This window comes from Chlorocebus sabaeus, chromosome 23 (genome assembly GCF_047675955.1).
Source record: "Chlorocebus sabaeus isolate Y175 chromosome 23, mChlSab1.0.hap1, whole genome shotgun sequence".
NCBI classification, from domain to species: Eukaryota; Metazoa; Chordata; class Mammalia; order Primates; family Cercopithecidae; genus Chlorocebus; species Chlorocebus sabaeus.
The window spans coordinates 28,502,437-28,516,578 of NC_132926.1; the positions used below are offsets into that span (position 1 = coordinate 28,502,437).

Sequence of the window (14,142 nt, forward strand, 5' to 3'; positions counted from 1 at the left end):
TAACCTTTTTATCAAGGCTGGCTTGATAAAAAAGTCCATCTCAAGTGGATCAAAGTTCTAACTTACTCTGGCAGTTCACCCTTGTGTCTGTCCGACCTTTCAGCCAAAGTCAACAACCCTTCCTCCCAGTTCCTATGAGAAGGAGCCTTAGGAATCCAGATATTGCTGGTCTCTGGAGTAAACCACTGGCTATTTCTGCTTTGTTAATGGACTTCTCAAGAAGGTATTAGGCTTTCAAATCAGTGTGAGCCGTGGTGGCATTGTTTCTTCCAGTGAAGTTTAGACAAAATCCAATTAAAAAAATCAATAACATAATAAAAAAAAAGCATCCAGTTGTTGCATTTCCTGTGTGAAGACTGGGTACTGTGTTACAGGTTCTATGCATACTTTTAAACTTTCCAACGACATTTGAGGTAGGAACTGTTATTTCCATTTCATTAATGAAAAAGAGGCATAGAGTGGAATTGTTTTATTAAAATCAGGGAGGACGGAGGCTGGGTATGTTGTTCAGTTTACTCTTCACTCCATGTCAACTCCTACGATACCCTACTGGAATCCTCAAAAGTCCAGAAAGCATAGTTTGAAAATCCTCTTGCAGCCAGAGGTCACAAACTCAAACACCCTCTGGGACCAGCTGAATAACACAGGAACAAAGAAGGTCAGGTTGGGGCTGGGGTGAACCTTGAATGCGCGGACCTGTTCAAGAGGACAGCTACCACTCAATTTTGGACAACCATTGCCAAATTCTGTACAGATTAAACAAAAACATGTCTGACAGAAGATTCAGTTTATGGACCACAAGATTGAAACCTCTGGAGGAATAGTGGGGAGAAAGAAAACACACCCTGAGATCACAGCATAAAGGTGCTGTGAAAAGATGAGATGCTCACTGATGAAGGAAATAAAGGAGAAAAAACAAGTTCATGGGTCTTTTCTGACACCTGTATGTTGTGATGGCCCTACATTATACTGACTAGTTAGGAATTGTTTCTTCCCACTGTTTATCCACGGGCCTGATTTATTTTTAAGCAAGCCCTTCCCCTGCTTGGTTCTCTCTACTCTTCACCATGTGTTTGCCAGTATTGGCCAAGCAGCCAGTCTCACACCTCCTCTCCCACGCACCCCCCCCCACCCCCCACTGTCTTCTTATTTAAAGAAAAACAAGATTATAATGAACGATAAGACTTTCTAAGTTATACAGCAGGCAAAATAAGTCCTGAGGGAAGCTTGTTAGAAAGAATTTACTCCATTGCCGCTTAGGAATATTGGTCCTCATTGACACTGACATGCAAAACATAGATGGGTGGTAAAGATGCCTCCAGGACATGTCTGTGAGACCTTGATATTATGCACTTATGCCTCCAGATCTATCCATGGAGGCCAAATTCTGAGCCATGACTCCCTGTAGGCTTTTGAAATTTGGTAATCTAAGAGAGTGCCTACTGGAAAAAGAGTTCATAGACATTAAGCAACTGTAAAAAGAAATAGAGTCAGTGTTTATTTATCAGGCAAATTGGTGGGGTATTGTGGCATGCACATCCAGAATGTAGTCAAAAGAACAGGAGGTCAGTAAATGTGGGACTTGGTCTAGACTGGCAGCTTTCCTACTTTTTACCCCACTCTCTCCTGTCCACCCTTTCTCTTTTCTTAGCTTCAGTAACTTTTTTTTTCCAAAATAAATTGTGTTCACAAGTCCAATATATAAAACAGACAAAAATGGAGCTATTCTGATTCCATACTGGGGGCTAAAATCCCACTGATTTGGTTACCTGAGTGCTTTCAATGTGATATCTGAGGCACCACTGAGAAATTCCATTTTCTTTTTCTTTTCTTTTCTTTCTTTTTTTTTTTTTTTAAGACGGAATCTCACTCTGTCACCCAGGCTGGAGTACAGTGGCACGATCTTGGCTTACTGCAACCTCTGCCTCCCAGGTTCAGGTGATCCTCTCACCTCAATCTCCTGAAGTAGCTGGGATTACAGGCACCTGCCACCACACCCGGCTAATTTTATTTTTATTTTTATTTTTATATTTTATATTTTTAGTAGAGACAGGGTTTCACTGTGTTGGCTAGGCTAGTCTCAAACTCCTGATCTCAAGTGATCCACCTGCCTCGGCCTCCCAAAGTGCTGGGATTACAGGCATGAGCCACCACGCCTGGCCTGAAATTCCATTTTTTAATCACAAGAAACAAATTTACATCATCACTGGAACTAGATTATTTCCAGAGTCTTACTCAGAACCAAAGAAAAGAAGAACGTTTTTCTCGTGAAGATGAAGACACCAGCATCTACTAGGGTGAGGTGACTTTCCGAGGGCCACATAAAGGGCCCATGTGCTAGAACCAGTGCTAGAACTTACTCATAGTCCAGTGCTCTTCCCACCATGCAGAAGTAGTAAAGGACAGCGTTCTGAATCTCAGCTCACTTGCCTACTAACTATGTAACACTGGCAAGATAGTCAACATTTCTGTGGTTCTTCATTTGTAAAAAGAGACGTGATGGGAGTACCACCTTATGTTCGTGTAACGACTCAATGAGATAAGGCATGCACGGGACTCAGAACCTTGCTTGGCATTTGGTAGGTGCTTCATAAGTGTTAGTTGTACCACACATTGCTTTCTTCTTTCCTCTGTACCTTTCAGCTACAATGCATCAGTCATAATTACGCCTATTAACCTTGACAGAGCACATCAACCATACAGCAGACAGAGATGGCCCAGCCACAGGATGATCCAGATAATCCACAGCATACAATGGACAGTTGACTGTAAAGAATAGTTGAAAAACCGAATACAGTGGAGTCTGAAATAATTCATCTCTTTACTTTCCAGTATTTTTTTTAAAAAAAACAAACCAACAAAAACAAACAAACAAACAAACAAAAACAAAACCATAGCATTAGGCAAAGGGATTGAGAAGAGCTGACTGACCTGGGAGAAATGTCACATCCTTGCTGCATGAAGGCTCCCAGAGAGAACCACAAACTGTTGAATATCCCAAACTCATTGGACTGGTCACTGGTTGTCTGGTCCCGTCCTTCCTCGAACTCTTCACTGTGCCATTCATAGGGACTGAAGCGGCTGACCAGGAAGAGGACGACACTCACTCCAATGTAGGCAAAAACAATGCACATCCAAATCTCATAAGCCAAAGGATCAAGGAAGGAGAAGACACCCGGCTTGGATTTCTGTGGTTTTTTAATCATGATGGAGATCCCCAAACTCATAAATGGTTTGGAGAAATCTATAACTTCTTCCCGGACCAAAGTGATAGTTAAGGGAGCCACAGCCACATCTGCTCTCTGGAAAAAAAAAAAAAAAAAAAAAAAAAAAATTGCAGGTGAGCACAGCAGCCCTTTTCATTCTCTCGTTTGTCTTCTCATTGTGACTATTCTTTTGTGTCTTAAAGGATATGAGAGTGGGAAAGAATCTTTGAAGTCCAACCCCTCCTACTCTATAAAATATTTTTGATGAATGGATGGTCAGCTCAATATCTTACAAGAGATTTTCTAATTATTTGACAGTTCTGAATGTTAGAGACATCTTCCTCATACTACAAGAAGGAAGCTGTTGTGATATCTGCTGTTTTTGCTCGCTGAGCAGCTCCCCCTACTTTCTCTGGCAGGGGAACCATTCTTGCCCCACTCTCATTCCTACAGGTTGGAATGAGGCTGATCCCTCTGGCTACATGGGGAAGCAGGTGACCCAGGTCCCAGTCAATCCACGTACCCCACTCCCCTGGCCAGAATCATCCATTCAGAGATGACATAGGATTCAAATGGGTTTACTGAGAACTAGTCCTAAGAGATTCAGAGGATGACCTCTGATGTCATAATTTGGGCCACTGTAAATTCAGGGCTTACCCTGGATTCCCTAGGAACCTGTGTCAATACATCCCTCTGTATTGACACAGAGGAATCCAAGAACATAAGCCAATGCTTCAGTTTGCCTAAGCCAGTTTGAATTGGGTTTCTTTTTCCTGCAACCAAGATAGTCCTGACTAAAGGCAAATTTAACTACATAGACATTTATTGAACACTTAACTATGTGCAATCTCCAGACTGAAAGTTGTAGGTAGACTATGGTCCTCACCCTCAGGAAATTACAAATTAGTAGGAGACATAGAAACACACAAACAATTTTCCAGTCTACAAGGTGGAAGGGGTATGTGTTATCCAAGATATACAGAGTACTACCAGAGACCAGGGAGGGATTCATTCTGGCTGCGGAGATAAGGGACTGCATCTTGGAAGAGGTGGCATATAAAGTAGGCATTGAAAGAGGTATAGGATTTTGACAGGTTGCTCTAGCATGGAACAGCATTCCAGGAAGAGGGAACCATGGGAATAATAGCCTGTGATGAAAAGGTAAAGTAGTATTGCAGTCATTTTCTTCTTCAGGAAGAAGTCTAAGAAATACATATATAACACAGTTTTTAAATTTCAAATCCAGCATGCAGATAAACATAAAAAGGTTGCAAGAAATATTCATCCAAACTCCAAAGGCTGGAACAATTTGGAGGGCTCAGAAGAAGACAGGAAAATGTGGGAAAGTTTGGAACTTCCTAAAGACTTGTTGAATGGCTTTGCTGAAAATGCTGATAGCAATATGGACAATAAAGTCTAGGCTGAGGTGGTCTCAGATGGAGAGGAAGAACTTGTTGGGAACTGGAGCAAAGTTGACGCTTGTTATGTTTTAGCAAAGAGACTGGCAGCATTTTGCCCCTTCCCTAGAGATTTGCAGAACTTTGAACTTCAGAGAGATGATTTAGGATTCTGGTGGAAGAAATTTCTAAGCAGTAAAGCATTCAAGAGGTAACTTGGGTGCTGTTAAAGGCAGCTGTTAAAAGCTGTTAAAGTTTTATAAGGGAAGCCGAGCATAAAAGTTTGGAAAATTTGCTGCCTGACAATGTGATAGAAAAGAAAAACCCATTTTCTGAGGAGAAATTGAAGCGGCTGAAGAAATTTGCATAAGTAATGAGGAGTCGAATGTTAATCCCCAACACAATGGGGAAAATGTCTCCAGAGCATGTCAGAGGTCTTCACAGCAGCCCCTCCCATCACAGGCCCAAAGACCTAGGAGAAAACTGTTTTGTGGGCCAGGCCCAGGGACCCTGTGCTGTGTGCAGTCTAAGGACTTAGTGCCGTGTGTCCCAGCCACTCCATCCATGACTAAAAGGTGGCAAGGTACAGTTTGGGTTGTTGCTTCAGAAGGTGGTAGCCCCAAGTCTTGGCAGCTTCCATGTGGCATTGAGCCTGCGGGCACACAGAAGTCATGAACTGTGGTTTGGTAACCTCTGCCTAGATCTCAGAAGATGTATGGAAACGCCTGGATGCCCAGGCAAAAGTCTGCTGCAGGGGTGGGGCCCTCATGGAGAACCTCTGCTAGGGCAGTGCAGAAGGGAAATGTGGGGTTGAACCCCCCACACAGAGTCCCTACTTGGGTACCTCCTTAGTGGAGCTGTGAGAAGAGGGCCACTATACTCCAGACCCCAGAATGGTAGATCCACTGACAACTATAGATCCAACAATGGTAGATCCACTGACAACAATGCTATACTCCAGACCCCAGAATGGTAGATCCACTGACAACTTGCGCTGTGAGCCTGGAAAAGCCACAGACACTTAACACTAGCCTATGAAAGCAGCCAGGAGGGAGGCTGTACCCTGCAAAGCCACAGGGGCATAGCTGCCCAAGACCATGGGAACCCACCCCTTGCATCAGCGTGACCTGGAAGTGAGATGTGGAGTCAAAGGAGATCATTTTCGAGCTTTAAGATTTGACTGTCCCATTGGATTTCAGACTGGCATGAGGCCTGTCGCCCCTTTGTTTTGTCCAATGTCTCCCATTTAGAATGGCTGTATTTATCCAATGCCTATACCCCCATTGTATCTAGAAAGTAACTAACTTGCTTTTTTTTCCAGATTTTATTTTATTTATTTACTTATTATTTTTTTTAGACAGAGTCTCACTCTGTTGCCCAGGTTGGAGTGCAGTGGCACCATCATGGCTCACTGCAACTTCTGCCTCCCGGGTTCAAGCAATTATCCTGCCTCAGCCTCCGAGTAGCTGGGACCACAGGCTTGCACCACCATGCCTGGATAATTTCTGTATTTTTAGCAGAGATGAGGTTTCACCATGTTGGCCAGGCTGGTCTTGGACTCCTGACCTAAAGTGATGCGGTCACCTTGGCCTCCCAAAGTGCTGGGATTGTAGGTGTAAACCACTGTGCCTGGCCAACTAACTTGCTTTTGATTTTACAGGCTCATAGGTGGAGGGGACTTGCCTTGTCTTAGATGAGACTTTGGACTGTGGACTTTTGAATTAATGTTGAAATGAGTTAAGCCTTTGGGGGACTGTTGGGAAGGCATGACTGGTTTTGAAATGTGAGGACATGAGATTTGGGAGGGGCCAGGAGCAGAATGATATGGTTTGCTGTGTCCCATATCACGCGGGAGGGACCCAGTGGGAGGTAATTGAATCGTTGGGGCAGGTCTTTCCCAAGCTGTTCTCATGATAGTAAGTCTCACGAGATCCGATGTTTATTATAAGGTAGAATTTTCCTGCACAAGCTCTCTCTTTGCCTGCTGCCATCCACGTAAGATGTGACTTGCTCTTCCTTGCCTTTCACCATGATTGCAAGGCTTCCACAGCCATGTAGAACTACAAGTCCAATTAAACCTTTTCCTTTGTAAAAAAACAAAACAAAACAAAAAAACTAAAACAAACAAACAAACAAAATTTTCATCCTTAGGCACCCAGCACATGGAATCACCAACCATGCCTTGCTCTCCTGTCTTTCCTACCTCTCTCCAATGGCAGAAGCACTGACATCTACTCAATAGAAATCCACTGCTCCTGTTGGCCTGAGATCAAGAGATCCTGGAAACCTAAGAGGATTTCCAAGGAAAGATGCCATGCCATTCATTTCTGAGTCGAGAGACATGCTATGCAGGTCTGTTCAAGGCAAATGTCTTTCTCTTATGCTGTACAACAATCCAGATGTGAAGCTGGTGACAGATGCTGTGCAGATCAGGGCCCTGCCCACTCACCAGCTGGCTGTTGCTTAGAGATTTCCTCTGGTTACTTTCATTGTCTGGGATTATTGAGAAGGTGCTTTAAGTGGAATAGAAATTCTGGCTTCAGGATGAATTAAGTTCTCACTTGTAGAAAGAAACTTTCCATTAATCAACTTGAAGTCAGGTGTAAATTTCACAGTAATTCTGTTTTTTCCTCTAATACCCACTGCATAAATCTTGATAATTTTTACAAACACAAGACACTGTAAGGGAGAAGGTATTTACTTTTTTGTTTGTAAACCAACAGAAAAAGAATGGGGGGGAAAACTAATGGAAATGACTTGGAGGAATTGACCACAGCTTATCCAGAAGGGAGGTGGATGAAGACCAGCTCTGAAAGGGGTAAATGATATTGCAAGGATTTGTTGGATGCTTCATAATGTGATTTAATAAGAGATCATAGACTGGAAATCATTGATCCGTATTGCCTTTTTTTTGGGACAGGGTCTTGCCTTGATGCCCAGGCTGGAGTGCAGTGGTATGATCTTGGCTCTGCAACCTCTGTCTCCTGGGTTCAGGCAATGCTCATGCCTCAGCCTCCTGAGTAGCTGGGATTACAGGGATGTGCCATGATGCCCAGTTAATTTTTTTGTATTTTTAGTAGAGGTTTCACCATGTTGGCCAGGCTGGTCTCAAACTCCTGGCCTCAAGTGATCTGCCCACCTCGGCCTCCCAAAGTGCTGGGATTACAGGTGTGAGCCACCGCACTTGTCCTGTTCCATATTGTCCTAAAGCTTAGTTCATTTTGTAGTTCAAAAATGTGTTCAATAGAACATTATTTCTGGAAGGATGGTTAATAACATGAAAATAACATAAAAATAAACATGTTTGGGGCAGGACTTCCCAGAACGTTTACGTGACCACAGCGCACTGAGAATTTCCAAGAGGGGTAAGTAGAATGTGGCATTTCCAGAACTATTTGGTCATGGGTCATTCATCTTCCTAAGTATCAGGAGGTACCCATGTATGCAGGATAAATACATACTGGGAGATGGTAAGTTTAGCTACTTCATTTTACGGATAAGAAACTCATATCTAGGGAGGGAAGGTTGTTTGTGCAAAGCAGTAGTATTTTAGCTTGGTTAATATCGACTGAGAGGCCTCAGAAGTTGATTTCCACCACCAATAACTGAGGTACTCACTGGAGCTTCGCTGGGTAGTGGAGGTCACAGCAGATTTCAGACGGGGCTGCTCTTCTCTACAACTCGCTGATCCTGTTGCCTCAAATGAAACAGTTGTCTTTTTGGACGTCAATTTCCTCATTTTAAAAACAGGCATAATAATTCTTGTTTTACCAATTTCACAGTCTTGTTTTGTGAGGGTCAAGATAATTCAAAATACATGAGAGTACTGTGAAGTGTGAGCACTCAAAATTACTTTCTTAAACTGACATCTTGCGACAATGGTTCTCAAAGAGCGTGCAACAGAGTCACCAGGAGGGCTTTTAAAGACACACACGCCAGAGTTTCTAGATTCAGTGGGCCTGGGGTGAGATGTGAGAATCTGCATTTCTAATAGGTTCCCAGGTGATGCTAATGCTGTTGGTCCAGAGACCACACCTCTAGAATCACTGACCTAGCAGATCCCAAAACAAAATATGTGACGTCTGGAAACTATCCTGGGAAAACAGCATATAGTTTTCATGTGATAGAAAAAAGTATAAAGTGAATAAAACTATCAGAAATGGAGATCTGCTCTGAGCCAGGCACTGCATAGATGAATATTCCCCATCACAGCCTGTGGTGAAGAATTCATGCTCCTTGTTTCACAGGGGTGGCCCCAGAGAAGTCATGTGGCCAGCAAGTTGGCAGAGTTGGAACTCAAATCCAGGTGTCTGTCTGCAAAGCTCACTCTCTTTCCGCTTCACCAAGACAAAGGACAGACAGGAAAGACAGCTGTGAAGGAGGCATCAAGATATACCATGTGAGGAGCAGAAACTTCATTTGCAGCATATGGCATCTGCAAATGCAGACATTTGCTGTTCTCTCAGTTAATATTGGCTTTACCGCCTAGCATTTGGCTGGTGTGATTTCTACAGAGGCAGTATGTCCCAGTGTGGAGTACAAAAGCCAGAGCTGCATGTTCTGACTCTGCTTTCACTCGCTGTGTTTCCTTTGCCAAATTATCTAACGTAGAGGGCCTCAGTGTCCTCACCTATAAAATGTAAACAGTAATCTTACCCACCTCATGGAGCCGATATGCAGAGTAAATGAAAGAATGTGAGTAAAGTATTCAGCATAGCACCTGGCACACGTCACATGATGAAATGTGACTACTATCATTGTTGACGAGAACAAGAGGGAGCAAAAGGAAGATAAGAGAGACCCTGATTGACTTAGTTATTTAAAAAGCCACAGAAAGAATAAATTTGGAGGCCTTCAGATGAATTTTTCCTGATCTCTGGTGGTTGGTGGTTGAGAGATGCTTCTCCAAATCACTCAGTTCTTCCCCAAGGGAACAGAAAAGGAAAGCCAAACTAAAAAGAAGGGCTGAACATCTGATTGGGGCCATCACAGAGTCTTCAGAACACAGTTTTTTTTTTTTTTTTCTTTTGAGACAGAGTCTTGCTTTGTCATCCAGGCTGGAGTACAGTGGCGCAATCTCGGCTCACTGCAAGCTCTGCCTCCCAGGTTCACGCCATTCTCCTGCCTTAGCCTCCTGAGTAGCTGGGACTACAGACACCTGCCACCATGTCCAGCTAATTTTTTGTATTTTTAGTAGAGACGGGGTTTCATTGTGTTAGCCAGGATGGTCTCGATCTCCTGACCTTCTGATCCTCCCACCTGACCTTGCAGCCTCCCAAAGTGCTGGGATTACAGGCATGAGCCACCACACCCAGCCAGAACACATTTTTTACTTGGCAGAGGAACAGGCCTGATAAAGAGGAGGCTACTGGGGCAGGGCTGGCTGCTGAGGCACCCACAGGTAACTCCAGCTGGCCTGAGCCCTGCTGTGCCAGTGACTCACCACCGGCTGTGTTGGCTACTGGGGGTGATCCTGGCATTGTTCTGCCCACACTGCAGACTTTTAACCAAGCAAACCACATTACATGAGGTGAAGGTGAAGATAAATGCTAGAGAAGGTGAAAAGTGCACAGCAGTTGCCATGGGGATGACCTTAAGAGCTTGTTGGGAGTTCCCATGGAAACCAGCCTCTAGATGCAGCATGTACCATCCAGTTCTCTACCTTTTGTCCATGGAGCTTCCCAAAGTGAGAGGCGGTAAAGGGAATAAGAAAGGGGAGAAGCACATCCCATTCCCCAACTCAATAACCACCTTCACATGTCATCTCGAAAGCCACCTCCCTGAGGAAGATTTCCTTTATTCCATCTTTTTCTTCTTTGAATTCCCTTTGTATGTCTCTCATGGCCATCATGACGCCTCTTGCCCTGATATGAAACAAGAAGATTTATCATCCTCCTCAGTGGCTGCTTGTCCTTATGAGCACTTAACATTGACCTGGGGCTTGCCATATGCTTTAGTTTCTGTGAGTGAAGCCGTGGTGGTCCCTTCCCTGCACAAGGCAGCTGGAGGCCTCTTCCATTGCCTTTTGTTGTCTCTCTACTCAAATACCTTCGTGATCTCCCAATGCCTACTGAATCATCCACACTCTTCCTCTTGTTATTTTTTACTCAAATGTATCCCTGACTACTCTTCAACCCAAGTCCTCAACAAAAATCATGCATTTTCTCATTCTCCTCTTACACCTTACTTATTTCCACCACCATCCTATTGTTTATATTTTTAAAATTCCTGGGCTTCTTTTCTCTCGTCTGTTTATTATTATTATTTTTTGAGACAGAGTTTTGCTCTTGTCGCCCAGGCTGGAGTGCAATGGCATGGTCTTGGCTCACTGCAACCTCTGCCTCCTGGGTTCAAGTGAATCTCCTACCTCAGCCTCCCAAGTAGCTGGGATTACAGGCGCCTGCCACCACACCCAGCTAATTTTTGTATTTTTAGTAGAGATGGGGTTTCACCATGTTTGCCAAGCTAGTCTCAAACTCCTGACCTCAGGTGCTCCGCCTGCCTTGGCCTCCCAAAGTGCTGGGATTACAGGCATGAGCCGCATTGCCTGGTCTCTCTGTTTGTTTAAATATGGTCATTTTTCAAGTTTCACATCCCCACTGAGGGCTAGACAAACTCTAGTTAGCCCTTAGCTGAGCCACACAATGTAGACTGCTTATTCTATGCTACCTTTTACTATTTTCTCACATTGTCTTTTCTACCCCATAAAATGTTAAAAGATGGGGTCTTTTCTACCTCATAAAGTATTAAGCAAAAGATCAAATCTTTTGCTTCTCAATAATTCCCTAAATGCTTAAAACAGTGTGGGGCATTCAGCAGCTTTTCAAAACTGCTGCAATTTATTGATGATTTTGTAGCAATTGTGCATGGAGTTATTTCAAGTGTGATGAGCATTATAAAGATAAAATAGATCTACCCCTGTTACACAGATAACCATTATATAAGGCAGAGTAAGCCATTAAAAAAACCCAGCAACTAAATTCTACAGGGGAAGGCGAGAACAATTAAAAGGGACATTCATACCTATAATGAGAAGAAAGAAACAACACCCTGAAAAAAGTACTATTTGACACAGGTTTTGAAGGAGTGGGATCTTAGGGGTGGAGAATGGAAGGGAGCACTCTAGGGAACGGAGTAAGTGAGGGACATTTGACTGAATTGGAAATTTCATGAGAGGGCAGGAAACTAGAGAGGCAAGTGACTAGAAAGTTAGGTTGGATCCAGATGCATTTAATACCAGAGAATAAACTGATACTGAGAGAGCCACAAGTGACTTTTTGTAGGCAACTCAGAAGCCTGCCTCAAGAAAATTGACTTTGGAGCTATGCTGTCCCCTGTGTTGGACAACAATAAACTGAAGTCACAAGACTCTGAGTGGGATTGAGGGAGCTGGGACCGGTAACCTGAACAAAGAGTGTCTTAAGAAATTGGATTTTGGGTGACTCATCTGTTCAGCAGCAACAACACTCAATTACAGGGTTTCATAGACATCTGTGGGCAGGGCCACCCAACCACCAAATGATTTCCTGTCAAACCCTCTGCCTCCGCCCTCTAATTTCCTGCCGTGTGGTGAACTTACTCCATAGACCAGCTCTCCCACCATGCCATTCCAGGCCTTCGTGTCAGGGTCTCGGGCTCCGTATTTTCCATCACTGACGATCTCCAGACGGTAGGAGTAGCCCACGTGCTTGGCAATCTCTGCCGCCAGCTCTACACAGTAGCCCTCGTAACGGTCATTGCCCTCAAACTGATTGGCATTCTTCTTGAGCATCACATAAGGATCTTCCTGGAAGAGAAATGGGGAGATAGGAGAATGTGGGTTATGGGTTCACCTATGGGTAGGGAGGACTTTGTCATGGCATAATATCACGTTTGGTTAACACTGGGGAAGGCTCTCTAGCCCCTCAATCCATTTCCTAAATGTCTTCACTCCTTAGCCCATTACAAGCTTCTAGGGTTAAGGAAGTAAACTGTTAAAATAAGAATGTTTCATCACTGAGATATGGCGTACAGCTTTTCAAATTATGTTCCATGAGATTTTGTATTTTTCAGAAATACCTCTGGGGTCATCTTGAAGGGGAAATAGACCCTAAACAGACTCCAGGTTTCTCATGACCAGTCACCAAAAATTACAGCATCTTCACTTATAACTACTTTATGTATTGGACTTTCTTTGAAAAGGGCTTCTATTGAGGGAGAATGGATGAAAACCAGAACAATTTAGTGTCACCCTCATGTTTTTAAATATGGGAAAGCTGGCTCAAGAGAAGGTAAGTAACTTACCCAAGGGTGCAAAGGATGAGAGAGTGAAACTGTGAGATACAAAATGAAAACTCAGAGCCTCTCTCACTTTCAGGGCATTCCCTTTTCAACTTGCTGCTTTTATCTATTACACAGTTTGGCAAGAAGAAAGGCTAGCTTTCAGTCCTGGTGGAAAACCCTTGTGGTGGCCTAGCTTGAATCCCAGGTAACCTTGATGAAGGACTGAGTACTCACTAGGATTGTTGTGACGATGTATGTTCTGTTCTGAACACTTGAATTATCGCCCCCAGCTTGGGCGTCGGTGGCTGCAGGGACAAACTTATCATCTTCATTCCAGTAACCGATCTGTTAATGAGAAGAGGGTGGAGATGTCAGGTGGGCCAGCCTCCTCTGAACTGGCCTGCTCTGGATCATCCAGTCAATATTAGAGAAGGAAAGTAAGGAGCTCATGAAGAATTGGACACACTGAGCTCTAAAATATTGGTAAACAGAAACAATAAGAAGCAATGCTTTTATTATTTATTGGTAAACAGAAACAATAAGAAGCACAGGTGCCCCCAATTTTGCCCCCAGGGAAAATCCCCAAAATAATTGGTTCAGTTTGGAAATTGCCCCCTCCGAGGGATAAGGGCTTAACTGTTTACACAGCCATACTGCTTTGTACAATGCAAGCCAGGACCATGGGATTTAATTCCCTGCAGTTGTTCACAGGGCCAAACCCCTCTTTCCCCCATGTCTACTAATCCTGCCCTTCAGTGAGCTCATTCTGAACTATAGTTGGAATCATATAATTTAAACATTACATTATTTTACTTTATTTTTAGGTTAACAGTATTTTTCCATCTAGATTTAACTTCCTAGGATGGTTGTTTATCCTTTATTTTTTAAAATTTCTTCTGTCTCCAAGTATAGACTATTATAATAGTATAGAGGAGTGCCTAAAAATTATGGTTGACAATATTAATTTTTCAAATTTGAGTAGGTTATTTATACTAATTCATTTTCCAAGGTCTTTCAACAAACATTAATTGAATTGCTATTGTGCGTAAGGCTCTGAGCTAAAACATTAGTGTTGCCTGTTGTGAGGCATGGTTGATGAGATGCAAAGAAGTCTGAGAGATAGGCCTCACTCTGAGAACGTCTCTGGTCTACCATGGGAAGACATGACATGACCGTAGAAGTGACAAGTGAGTGGGCCTAAGGAGTTTAGAGAAGCAAAAGCCAAGTGTGAGATCTTATGCAGGGAAAAATGCAACAGGAGGAATCAGGGCTTACGA

At 43.4% G+C, this 14,142-nt stretch overlaps 1 protein-coding gene across 4 annotated transcripts in view; it reads right to left on the reverse strand.

Moving 5' to 3' along the window:
• Positions 1-14,142, reverse strand: part of GRIA1 (glutamate ionotropic receptor AMPA type subunit 1) — a 327,528-nt gene that overhangs the window by 100,154 nt on the left and 213,232 nt on the right. For all 4 annotated transcript variants that reach the window (XM_073010569.1, XM_073010568.1, XM_008015072.3 and 1 more), the window contains exons 9-11: positions 13,100-13,210; positions 12,183-12,389; positions 2,932-3,302 (exon numbers count right to left, since the gene is read on the reverse strand). In XM_073010569.1, the coding sequence (XP_072866670.1) occupies positions 2,932-3,302; positions 12,183-12,389; positions 13,100-13,210 (689 nt within the window). The remainder of the gene's footprint in view (positions 1-2,931; positions 3,303-12,182; positions 12,390-13,099; positions 13,211-14,142) is intronic.